At 35.8% G+C, this 13,420-nt stretch overlaps 1 protein-coding gene across 1 annotated transcript; it reads right to left on the bottom strand.

Annotated features, from left to right (window-relative positions):
- Positions 1 to 10,062: 10,062 nt before the first annotated feature.
- LOC145076912 (E3 ubiquitin-protein ligase CHIP-like) lies at positions 10,063 to 12,540 on the bottom strand. Its single transcript, XM_079022707.1, has 8 exons — positions 12,235 to 12,540; positions 12,061 to 12,128; positions 11,660 to 11,723; positions 11,259 to 11,330; positions 11,030 to 11,163; positions 10,780 to 10,933; positions 10,510 to 10,620; positions 10,063 to 10,353 (listed from the first exon to the last, which is right to left on the bottom strand). Exons 1-8 carry the CDS (start codon positions 12,340 to 12,342, stop codon positions 10,228 to 10,230), a joined length of 837 nt encoding a protein of 278 aa, XP_078878833.1. The 5' UTR covers positions 12,343 to 12,540; the 3' UTR covers positions 10,063 to 10,227.
- Positions 12,541 to 13,420: the final 880 nt, after the last annotated feature.

The raw sequence follows: 13,420 nt of genomic DNA on the forward strand, positions 1-13,420 counted from the left end.
GTTTGCACACGATACTTCGGTTTTGAACAAAGCATGCGGTTGCTACTGCTTCAGCCTAGAAGTAGAGAGGAAGTTGGGCGAAGTTAAGCATGGATCTGGCTGCTTCAACTAGTGTGCGGTTCCTTCTTTTTACTACACCATTTTGTTGCGGTGTATAGGGTGCTGAGAATTTGTGAGAGATGCCTTTGGAAACCAGGAAACTGTTGAGAAGATGATTAGTGAACTCGGTTCCATTATCACTGCGGATGCGTCTAACTGGAAGCTTGATCTGAAGTTCGATTTCTTTGATGAAGTTAATGAAGATCTGCGGTGTTTCTGATTTGAGTCTAAGAAAGAAGACCCATGTGAAGCGTGTATAGTCATCAACAATAACCAATATATATTTTTTGTGGTGGAGACTGGCTACGGTTGAGGGACCGCATAGATCAATGTGTAACAGTTCTAATGGTTCAGAAATAGAAGAATCCATTATCATGGGATGACTTGCTTTAGATTGTTTGCCGCATTCACAAGCTGGACAGAGAAAATCGTTGTTGAATTTGAGAATAGGGAGACCGCGGACTAGTTCTCCAGTGACCAAGTTGTTGATGTACCGAAAGTTGAGATGAGCTAGCTTGCGGTGCCATAACCAGCTGACTTCGGATACAGCTTTGGATAGGAAGCACAGTTGCGGTTTACCAATGATGAGAGAAACATCCAGATGATACATTGTGCCTTCGGAGCGAGATTTGATTAAGCAAGTGCTTCGGTCACCCGTCATTATGTAACATAATTGATCATCAAATTCAACACGATTCCTGCTTTACATAGTTGGCCAATACTGATGAGATTATGTTTAAGGCTTTCAACATAAGCAACCCTCTGAATGGAAAAACTTCCCGTAGTGAGAACACCGTAACCTCGGATGACACTGTTTGCATTGTTGCCAAACGTGACTTTTCCACCATTGCATATAGGCCTGAAATCCCGAAGGTACTCTAACCTTCCGGTCATGTGCAAGGAGCAGGCACAGTCAATTAACCATTCTTCTTCTTGTTCCTCCTTGCACAAAGCCTGAGAATTACACGGTTAGTTTAGGCATCCAAACAAGTTTGGAGCCAGGGACAATTGATGTATTTCTGAATGATGCATAGTCTGAGGTTGCATGAACAGGTCTCTTGTCAACTTTTAGACCTAGTCCTGGGTGTTTGTTCAGATTTGGACTGTTGTGAGTTTTTTGAAAGATACGAGGTTTCTGACTTTGATTTGATTTGACATGAGATAAAACCTTTTGACAACTGCACTGACATTTACAAAAAGAGAGTTTGTCATTGAATCTGATATTTTGCTTGGTTAACAGTTTATAGAGTGAATTGGACTTTGTACTGGTCCGAGGTGGGTAACTTCTGAAAGGTTTGACATGCATGTTGTTTGGTTTTTGAAAGCCCTTTTTGCCAAAGATTTTGGTGAACCGCAGTCATTGTTATTCAACTGTGGTTTCCTGGAATTTTTTGAATGATTTTGAAAACGTGGGCTTGAATCATCAGAACTTGAGGATTCTGGAATTTGAGAGCATTAGCCTACTTCAAAATTTTCTATAGGTAAATCATTAAATATCGGCTGAAGAGTTGTGGTTCCTTGAACTGATGATTTTGGTAGAGATGATTTAACTACCGCAGAGTAGGTTTTAGATGAAACTACGATCGGACACTTCTGAGACATTTGACTACAATGTGGGACACTCTGGTTTGAGGACAAAGATGGAAAGTCCTTTGAGACTTCGGGGCCTTCAACAACAATTTCTTCATCAATTATGGATGAAGTTTGAGAATTTGAATTGATGGTGTCACTGATAGGAATTTGATCACATGTGTGACCAGAAGCCTCAGGCATAATTTCCTCAATGACACAATTATTGCTTAAATTGTGTAGTCTACCAAAGTGAGTTTTGATATCTTCGGGAAAAGTCTTGTCATTGACAGGGAAATGAAATTCTCTATCAGGAGGGACATACAATCTGTCTTTGTTGAACCGGGGTGAGGAATCCATTGTGGTAGGATACCCATTTGACCAACCCCAATTATATGTATTGTCCACGGTTCCATTGTTTACCAAATTTTCAATAGCCTCACTTTCATTAAACAATTTTTCAATTAAGAGATTTAAGCGTACAATTTCTCTCTGAGCTAAATCTCTCTGGTTCAAAGCTATCTCTAATTGGGTTTCACTTAACATTCTAGCATCTTTCTCTAACTCTAAATCCTTCTCTAACATTGCCATCTTAAGTCTCTTGTTATCCAGTCGTCCTCTCACATGGAACATCTCTTGGGACGCAATGTTCTTCTCATCTAAGGCTTTGTTATAGTCTGTAAGGACGGCAGCACAAGTGTCATTAAGATCATCTATGTAGGGTTGACAATCATGAATACTATAATTTAAAGTTTGGATCATGAGTTTTACCTGTTCAAAGATGCTTAGAGTCACATCCTTTGCCATGTAGCAGTAGTTTTTGTTCAACATTGTTGACCCATCATCATCCGCAGTGGCCAACATGCAGATTTTCCCTTTTCCTTTAACACTGCTGATGGTCTCTTCTTCGTCTCCGGATGACCAAACTTGATGGTCTCTTTTGATATGGACCACATATGCCCTTGCCTTTTCCTTTTCTTCCAGCTCCTGAGCCATTCTAAGGTAGAATGCTCTGTCTTTGAATACATTGGCCTTACAATCTTTTACAAAGTGATTTTCTTTATTGCATTTGTGACAAATCACCACGTCAGTCTTGTATTCTGATTGAGTACTGGAGTCAGTGTTCTGAGGAGACTGCGGTACCTCCTTTGGTTGATTGTTCTGAGAGCCTTTGGGATATCGAGAATGGTTGTTCTGAGAACCAAAGTTACGGTTGAATGGAGGTTTGTTGAATTGTTGATTCTTGTGGAAGGAAGGAGGTGGTATATGGTTGAACTGTTGACTAACCAGAGCAATAGCCTTCTGAAACTCTTCTTCATCATCATACTCAGAATCCGCTTCGTATGATTGCGGTGGAGTGTCATACGATGAAGAGTATGGTGACTGCGGTGGGGCTTGTGATATGAGAGCAAGTGGTCCTCTGAAGTCAGCACAGTCTTTGAGTACAGTGGATTCTTGTGCTTGAAGCTCTCCATAGAGCTTGTAAAGTGACAAAGAGTGAATCTTCCTGTCGCCTTGAACTATCATCTTAGCTGTAGTCCAATGTCTTCCTAAACCATTAAGGAACTGGAGATTGGTTTCATGGTTGCTGCGGATGGTACCCGCATTGGATAACTTAGTAACTATCAGGTTGAACCTCTTGAAGGAGTCCTCCAAACTTTCACCGGTATGGGCTTTAAAGTTGTTGAAGTCATTGAGTGTTGTAGTGAGCTTCTTGTCTTGTGCTTGTTCTGAGCCTTCGTACAGATTCTTGAGTACATCCCAGATTTCCTTTGCTGACTTGCAATTTATGATAATATCAAAGTTGTCAAGAGCAACGCCACAGGAAATTTCATAAAAAGCAACAACATCATTTTCCATTTTATCAAGATCATCTTTGGTGGGACGGCTCATGGCTGGTTGACCTCCTCCTAGCCTGGTTGCAGCGCCGTCATTTTGGACAGGTGTAAGAATTGGAACGTGTCGTCCTTCTTCCACGGATCGACATACATCTCTTCCCAGTCTTCTTAAGTACCTATCTATTCTTTGTGACCAATGATGATATTCATTTACTACTAGTATTGGAGCTCGGTTAGAACCATCAACACTATTAGAGACATTCAGAGATAACAATTGTGCCATTTGAGATTTTTTTTTTTTTTTTTTTGAAGAAGAAGAAGAAATGAGCTTTAGTGGTATAGAGGGCCTAATGAAAAATCAGAGTTCCGATATTCAAAAAGCAACCAGTTTGGCTCTGATACCAATTGTTGAGAGAAAAACTTGGAGACACACTTGAACAAACGTTAGAACAAGTATATTGCGGAATAGTTAATCTCAAAGGATCTTAAAGATCAACAATAATATAGTTAGATGGTTAGATAGTTAGTTGCGGAAAGTAAAGAAATATAAATGACATCAATTGTTATATCAAGAATACACTTAAGCTGATTCGTAACAAGGAATGCATTCACTCCGAGTTAATAAGGAAGATCAAGCTTAGTGATTAAGTCTTAAAGACTTGCTCCGGAGAGAGGTTATAGTTTGATATGTTTCAGAAGCAATTTAGAGTAAGAAGAATAGAAAGATAGAGAAATGAAGAAGATAACTTGGAGAAATATATTCAGACTAATTCACAAGTCATCGAGTGATAAGAGAGATGGTTGAAGAAGAAATTCAATAGTAAGAAGTTCTTTTTAATACATCAGAAAGAGTCTCTATTTATAGAGTCTCAGAACTAAAGAACTCTATAAGTAGTCGTGCAAGGCATACTATATAATAGAGTGTATTACATAAAGATAAGTAAAGTAATCTAGATAAGTAGACAGTAGTGACAAAAGTCTGATTGCGGTTGCTGATGAAGAACTGACTCCGGATGTTGAAATGGCTGCGGATGCTGAGCCCTTGCGGTAGAGAGATGGTTGCGGTAGCTGAGTTCAAGAGGGTCACTTTTATGTTTCAACAGACCCAAAGTCAAACTGGTCAAGAAATATCAACGGTCAACGAAAGTCAACAATCAATAGTCCCTCACGATGTGACCATCTATAGCTCACGTCGTGAGCTACTACAGGACAAAATAGTCGGGTGTCATAATCCTCATGATGTGACATGCATATCCTCACGTCGTGAGATCAGTCTGAATGCCAATTTGATCCATAAACTTCTTAATCCATTAAGCCACTAATTCATCTTTTCCAGGGGGCTTCTTAACGCCGCAAGGATCATAAAAATCGATGTTTTAAGGTCTTACATGTTCAATACAAGACTTGAGATCAAACTAAGGCATTCATGAAGAAAAGGGAAATCAAATCCCCAGCATGAACTCAAACATCATCCAAACTTCATATCCATAACATATAATCACCAAGGGACCCTAAGGACCCATAAAGTTGCTAACTTTATGGAGTTCCAACACTCTAGCTCTTGAATCCATGGATAAACATGCATAAAATCTTAGATCTAGCAACAAGGAAACAAAAATCTTGAATCTTGGTTACTCACAATGGTCCAGAGGTATTGTTAGGGGTTACAAATGGAACTTCCAAGCTAAATCTATGCTTCAATGGTGATCTCTTCTTCTTTAAACCACCGAAAGCTCAAGAATCACAAGGAGAGGCTAGGGTTAGGGTTTTTTCTGTGCTTAAGGAGGAATGAGGCTATTTTGGAACACTAAAATGAAGTTCATGGGGTTTAAATATGAAGGAAACCCTAAAAGATCATGGGATTGGGTTGTATCTCACGTCATGAGCTCTTATTGCTCACTTCGTGAGCTCAGCATAATCAGAATTTCATTTGATCACTACTCATGTCGTGACCTCTCTATGGTCACGTTGTGAGCCTTGATTTTACTCAAAAATCATGCCTTTGACTCCTTGAATCCTTAAGTCGATCCAATCTGGAAACCTAGTGTTACATAAAGGCTTCTTTTGACCTTTGGCATAGTCGATTAGGCCATGTGTCACATGACATTATTTCTAGTTAAAATAAGTTGGGTTGTTTACCTATTTCTTTTTTTTTTTTACCAAACCTATAGATATGATCTTCTTTCCAATTATCTAAGATCATATGATTGTCTTTTGATCTTAATTTAAAATGTTCCTTACATGTTTAGGCCTTGTTCATTGTGATTTGTGGGGACCCTCATCTGTTTTTTCTATGGATGGTTTTTGCAATATTTGTGGATGATTATTCCAGGTTCATGTGGTTCTATCCCCTAAAGGCAAAATCTTATTTTTACAATGCCTTTGAAACGTTTATAGGCTTGGTTCAGACGTGATTCTCACGCAAGATTAAAGCTTTTAAATCCAATGGAGGAACATAATTCAATAATAATTGTGTTCTTAGTCGACTCATTAAGAATGGCACGCATCATTGGTTCTCTTGCCCTTATACGCCTCAACAAAATGTTCGGGCTGAATGAAAGCATCGTCATGTCACTAAAACTGGTTTAGCTATGATGTTTCATGCTCATGTTCCGGCTACACTACGGGCATATGTTTTTAGCTCTGCCACTTACATCATAAATCATTTACCAACTAAACTACTTGGAAATAAGTCTCCATATGAGCTCTTATTTCCATCACAACCAAATTATGGAAACTTTTGTACCTTTGGATGTTGTGTTTTTCCTTATATTTGTGATTATTCTTCTCACAAACTAGCTCCACGAAGTGTCAAATGCGTCTTTCTTGGTTACTGCACTCAGTATAAAGGTTATCGGTGTCTTGATCTCTCTACATGATGAATTTACACCACTCAACATGCTCAGTTTTAATGAGGATATTTTTCCTTTTTGAGATCACAACTCTAAAAGTTCATCTGCTAAGATTCTCTTAATAACTTACTGTGATGACTATCAGGTACCTATCCCTCAGCCTGCTTCATCCTCCTTAACGACAGATACATCCACCGCCGCATCATTGATCCATATCGCTCCATGCGATCTTTGTCATCATGATGTGGTACCACCACCATCCTCAATGCCTCCTATTGATCAAGATGCACCCGAGGAGCCTGCTCGACAACCCACACCACCTCCCCATTCATCTAGTCATCCCATGGTGACTCGCTCCAACACTGGAATTTTCAAACCACGCTATATTGTTGATTTTTCTTCCATATCATCATCAACTCTCTATCAAACCTTGTTTACTTCTAAAGAACCCAAAGGCTTCAAATCAACTGCTAAAGACCCAAAACGATTTGCTGCAATGTGTCATGAAATGAATGCACTTAAGCTCAATGTCGCGTGGGATCTAGTACATCTAGTACCACGTCCTATTAAATAAAATATTGTTAGTTCTAAATGATTTATTCGTACCAAGTTCCATGATGATGGTACCATTGATAAATATAAAGCTCGACTGTTTTCTCAAGGATTCACGCAGATATCGGGCTTGGACTATTCTGCTACATTCAACCCGGTACTTAACTCTTCAACATTCTAGATCATTATTTCCCTCACTATTCTTAACAAATGTCCCTTACATCAACTTGATGTTAAAAATGCATTTCTCAATGGAAATCTCTCAGATACTGTTTTCATGGAACAACCACCAGGGTTTATTGACTCCAAATTTCCCAATCATGTTTTCGGTCTAAAAAAATCTCTTTATGGGCTCAAACAAGCTCCTAGGGGCTGGTTTCAACGATTGAGTTCTTTTCTTATTAGCATTGGATTCCCTTGCAGTCGATCCGATCTGTGTCTATTTGTTTTCAAAAAAGTGTCTATGATTCTTTACTTATTGGTATATGTTAATGACGTCATCCTCACCGGAAATCATGTCACCATTATTCGCAATTTCATAATGTGTCTTAACAAAGAATTTCTCATTACATATCTTGGGAAGCTAAATTACTTTTTGGTCTTGAAGTATCTTGTCATGCTTCTTATCTTTTTCTTAGCCAATCTAAATATGCTCAAGACATTCTTGCTCGTGCTCTCTTACTAGATGCTAAGCTAGTTGTCACGCCCCTCTACATCTCAGCACACTTTACGAGCCAAGGCACTCCATTCTCGGATCCAACTCTTTACCGAGCCAAGGGACTCTTACTATTACTCGTGCTGATTTATCCTATGTGGTAAATCAAGTGAGCCAATTCTTGCATTTATCAATTCAAGATCACTTTCAAGTGGTCAAGTGCATCATGCGTTATGTTAAAAGAACTATCTCTTGTGGTCTTTCGTTTTTACATGCCTGCTCTCCGCCACTTCTTGGATATTCTTACGCTGATTAGGCTCGTTGCATTGAAACAAGACGCTCTACTTATGGTTATTCTATTTTTCTTGGCTGTAATTTAGTCTCCTGGAGTGCCAAGAAAGAACCCATTGTGTCTCGCTCTAGTTGTGAATTTGAATATCGGGCATTGGCAAACACCGCTTTTGAGATAATCTGGATCACTCACTTGTTATGAGAACTTCACGTCTTGCCTCTTGGACGTCCTATTATTCTATGTGATAGTCGCAATGCTTTGTTCTTAAGTCAGAATCCCATATTTCATAGGCGTGCTAAGCATATTGATATTGACTATCACTTTGTAAGAGAATTGGTGCTATTTGGCAAGCTCCATACCAAGTATGTCTCTACGCATCTTCAATACATATCTCACCAAAGACACGGTGATTATTGAAAACCCTACATGGGTTCAAATGTTTTTTTAGATGCATATCAGATTACGAAGGCGAGATTGTATACACACATCAACAGTTTTATGATTCGAAATCCTGTATTGTTTTCCTTCTAACTCTGATTTTGAATTATGGTTTATGAACACATGGTTTGACTTGAATGTAACTTTAGAAAAATTGATGTTTATTCTATTTCAAAATTTTGAAAATTTTATTTTGTAATTTGGGACATTACATAAACATGTTTATCCTATAGCCTTAGTATGAAGTAACTTGGTAAGGCTCCCATACATCACAGTGAAGTATATTAAAGGGCTTATTTTCAACATTATTCATAGAAACAAAAGGAAGTCTTTTCTGCTTAGATAATAGACATACCAAACAACCTGTTCATTTTCGTCTTTGTTCTTAATAAAAAGATCACTACAAGTTATCTTAATCTTTTCATTCAAAGGATGCCTAAAACGAAAATGCCATTGTTGAAGTGAACTACAACATTAACTTGTATATTTGAACATGACGCATCCAAAAAATACAGTCCTTCATGAACTTCACCCATGCCAATCATCTTCTTGGGGAAATTTTGTTTAATCAATGCATATTTATGGTAAAATTTAACTATATCAAATTCAGTTCAAACTGAGGTGCATAAAGTACATCCTTAAGAAACAAATATTTAGTAAGTTATATATCCCCTTTATAGTGAACTAGGATAAGAGTACGATTAGGTAATCTCACTCTAGTATACCATTGATATTTTGAACGTTTGTGAAAATACCTTAATCATTGCAAATGTGTTGTGTAACCCCAGAGTCAAGAATCCAGACATTTGATAAGTATTTCCCATAATTAAGATTTAAGACTAAGAATTTGATATTTACCTCATTACCTGTCAGATTTTCGGATGCAGTGGTAGTAATCATGTTTGCAGAAGCAATTTTTCCAGAAAGTAAAACAATTAAGCCTTCAAATTGTAGTTGATTCATTGACTTCTGTTTCAACACTTAATTGTCATTGATCAATACCAACAGCATTGGCACCGAGACTGATTTGCACCATTGTTTTGAGTTTTATACACAGGAGGAAAACCATGCAGTGCATGTGACCAGTTCTCTTGCAATGCATATAATATGGGAAATCTTTCTTGAAGTTTTTATATGATTGATATTGTCATTTGAAGTAGGAAAAATTGAATGCAGGTGTAGAATTGTGCGTGTTACCTAGATTGCTTTGCCTCTCTTCTTGAATTACTAGACGAGATTTCTTTAGAAACTGAATTTAAGGATCCATGAGATAACAGTATTATTGTTCCTGATCCAAGATCTTAAACTAATTTGATCAGTATATTTTGGTTGTGGAATTGATCATTCAGTAAAATCAAGGATGCTGTTGACTGATAAAGCAATACGCATAGATCTGCTCCATTTGCCTAATTATATGAATTTGAATCAACACTAAGCCAGGTCCATCATAATTGTGGAGATAAAATGGATTGTTATATGAATTTGAATCAATAGATTCTGAATTTACAGAAATGTAATTTGAAGAAGTTGCCATTTGAAATTGATTCTAAAACGATTTTGATGATGAAATCAGCATTGATAAACGAAGAACACTCTGATACCATATTAACTTGTTTGAAGAACATGAAAGAGAGAAAAAGCTTATGATTCTCACTAGGGCAGATTACATCACTATAGTAACCTGTAGTACATTCCACTAACCATCCAACAAACTAATTGTAGTAACTAGCAAAGTTGATTAGTTAATTTACTAATATACCCCCAAAGTGTGTTAAATTCCATATTTGATATTTCTACCAATGTTCAGTAGAATCAATCATGATAACCAACCGAATTTAGCATAACAAAAAAAAACATCCTTTACAATTGACTGTACATATGGAGCAGAAGAGCATCTCAACCAAAAAAAGAAAAAGAAAAAAGTATTTTTTTTCAGTCCATTCTGTAAGCCCAACCATGTGTTTCCAAAAAAGCTTGAACAGCTTCTTTTACTGCTAAGTTCTGAACCAATTGAGATGGCCGAAGAGGTTGACGTGTTATCGGATCAAACATTCCCACCTGTCACATCATATTCATATATATATATATATATATATATATATATATATATATATATATATATATATATATATATATATATATATATATGTAACAAACACAAAAGAAAAAATATATATATATAAAGACTTGAGAATTATAAAATATAAAATAAACCTTGTTGAGGTGATCAAGAATGACTGCTCTCTCGTATGTAAAACCGCTTGGAGCAATGACAGGGTCACGGAAAATATCAAGTGTGATTCTGCAGCATAGGTAGTCTGGTATCTGAAATTACATACATACATTTATGTAATTATATATATATATATATACATATATATATATATATCTATATATATATATATATATATATATATATGTAATTATATATATATATATATATATATATATATTTTAAAAAAAAGACATGAAAAAAATTTAAACCTCCTTTGGTGTGTCGGGTTCTGAAGCTTTGGAGAAAACTGAATTGAGAGCTTGTAATTGTTGTGAAGCGGAATCTGTGATTTCATCTGTGAATCCTTCCATTTGAGTCACATCAAGCGAATATTTTTCTACAAGAGCTATCTCACAACATTCTCTACACCACAAACAAACAAACAAACATCATTTTATAGAAAAGAATCTGAATCTGAATAATAATAATAATAATAATAATAATAATGGAAACACATACTTTAGATTTTGCAAATCCCATGATCTTTGGGTGGAATCATGTTCCCATTCTTGGTATTTTGCTCTTGCTAGCTCTTGCCATATCTCCTCCACCATGTAACTACGAGGGTTTGCTCCTCTTCCAAGATCCAAAGACTGCATATCATAATGTGGGAAAATATATAAAACATTTGCTTCTTTTTCTTTTTAAAAAATATAATCATGAAGTAAACTTTATAGAGTTTATATACCCTTTCCAAAGCTTTTATTCCTTCTGCATATTTTTTTCTCTGCATTAATGCAAGCCCTAGCATGTAATGACCCTGCAATTCACCTTGTTAGTTGTTAGCCATCCAAGCATAGAAGGAAGTGTTGGTTAGGGTTATTAACTTATTATAGTAAGTAAAAAAGTTCCTATATCATTGTATTATCATAAGTTTCACGTAGCAAATAACAAAATTTACAATTTTCTTTTAAGGAAATGGTTTCCGTAAGCCATGTGTAAAATGATTAAACAATGACTACTCTGCTAACTATGTATTAGTACATACAAGAACTGTATGTCTTTCAATCCTGAAAACTGTGTGATGTGATTAGTGCAAATGGAGAAACAAATCATTATTGAATTCAAAAGGGAGAGTATGATCTAGACCTTGACAGAATTATGATCAAGCTGAACAGCCTTTCGACAGTCTTCCTCAACTCTTGTCCAATCACTACAAAGAAAAACATAAGCAAAACATGAAACACAAGATCAAAACAGTTAAGTTCCAAAAGAAAAAGGTGATTTTTGACTTTTGATGCTAAAGTGGTCATATGCTTCCAACAGTTCAACTTGAAAACTGATAACTCTAAATCTTGACTACTACATTTGAAAAAAAATATGTTACTGTGCTTATCATAACAGCATCCAATTCAATTTTTGGTTGAAAACGACTAGAGTTGACTGATTCACTCTAATTTCCAAGTCTTTCTAAGCAACGAAGCAAGAAACAAAACCCTAATGACATAAAAGAAAGGTTAGTAGAAACAAAAGGTTCCGATCATACGTACTTGCGTTTGCGATGGCATAAAGCCCGATTGGTCCAATAAATCGCAACATTAGGGCACAACGTGATAGCCTGAAATTTTGAAAAAGCGAAAGCGAACCAAACAGACATTTTGTCAAACACTATATGATCATGAAACAAATCCAACTTCACAAGACATAAAATCTTGAAAAAATACCTCCGTATAAGCATCGATTGCAGCACCGAATCTGTTCTTCATGAAACAGAGGTTACCATCAAGTTTAAGTTGTTCTGCTTGCATGGCCGCCGAATTCACGCCCTTCATTAGCACCAGTCTCTTCGCTATACAGAATTCCCTACACGTTTCTCTCTATACTTCTCTCTCTGAAATCTTTTGACTAAAGAGAGGAATCGTTTGTGATGGATGTAGTAGGAGGTGGAGGAGGCAAGCAAAGCGTCGATGGCAAGTCGTATTGGGTGATGAAGACTAAAATAACAGGTTGTTGATGACAGTCGGATATGATTGGTCTGTTATTTGATTGGAAACTTCTCTTCTGTTGCAATAGCATCGCTATCGAATAGTGTGAATCCTGCGGTCAACAGTTGAGAAGTTGAGGGATATTTACTGCAATTGTTGCATTGTAAGTTTCAAGTTGTTTCACACTTGTGGAAATTTTATTGATAAAATATAATAGAAAGTCAAATTGTTCATAAAAGTTCCACGCTTTCATTATCAATGGAATTAGTAAATGTTTATCTTTTTTTTTAAAATGGTTTTTAATCGATATTTAAAATGGTATAAGTTATGTATGAGTATGACTATGTTTTGTAATTTTGTTGGTTCTAAATTTCCATATTCCGTGATTATAAGACCGTAACAAACCATCTCTTAGATATGTTTTATAAGGGATTCTATGCATTTGGTTGACACGCCATTTAGGATAAAAAAAAAACAGATATTATTTTTTGAAAAATTAAATATACTTTTGTATCTTGTTTCCTATTTATAAAGTAATGATATCTTTTTCAATCTTATATTTTGATTTGAATATTTGTATTTGATTTATCTTTCTTTCTTAATGGATTGTCTATGGTGTGTAGGGGTGGTGCACCTTACAGTAATCTATATATATTCTATACTATAAAAAAAAATAGTTTTTTCTTTCATCATATGTATTTGGAACTCTCAAATTTTTTATATTTCGTTCTAATATATCTATTTATTAAATTAAATATGTTATTAAATGTGAAATATAATAATATTAATGATAGATTTTATGAATAATCAATATAATAAAAATATTAATTTAAATATCATGTTAAATCCAAAATATAAAACAAAACATCAAAAAAGATTAAAAATATTCAAAGACTATTTTTTTAAAAATAGTTTAAAACTTTTA

Source organism: Lactuca serriola, chromosome 9, assembly GCF_051521515.1.
Source record: "Lactuca serriola cultivar US96UC23 chromosome 9, Lser_US96UC23_V15, whole genome shotgun sequence".
In the NCBI taxonomy this organism is placed as follows: Eukaryota; Viridiplantae; Streptophyta; class Magnoliopsida; order Asterales; family Asteraceae; genus Lactuca; species Lactuca serriola.

What these genes read in the sequence shown, in the direction of transcription:
- LOC145076912 (XM_079022707.1), bottom strand. Translation starts at nt 12,342, where the DNA reads ATGAAGGGCGTGAATTCGGCGGCCATGCAAGCAGAACAACTTAAACTT. An exon ending in CAATCGATGCTTATACGGAG is followed by an intron (nt 12,129 to 12,234) that starts GTATTTTTTCAA and finishes TCAAAATTTCAG; the next exon opens with GCTATCACGTTGTGCCCTAA. An exon ending in GAATAAAAGCTTTGGAAAGG is followed by an intron (nt 11,164 to 11,258) that starts GTATATAAACTC and finishes TATGATATGCAG; the next exon opens with TCTTTGGATCTTGGAAGAGG.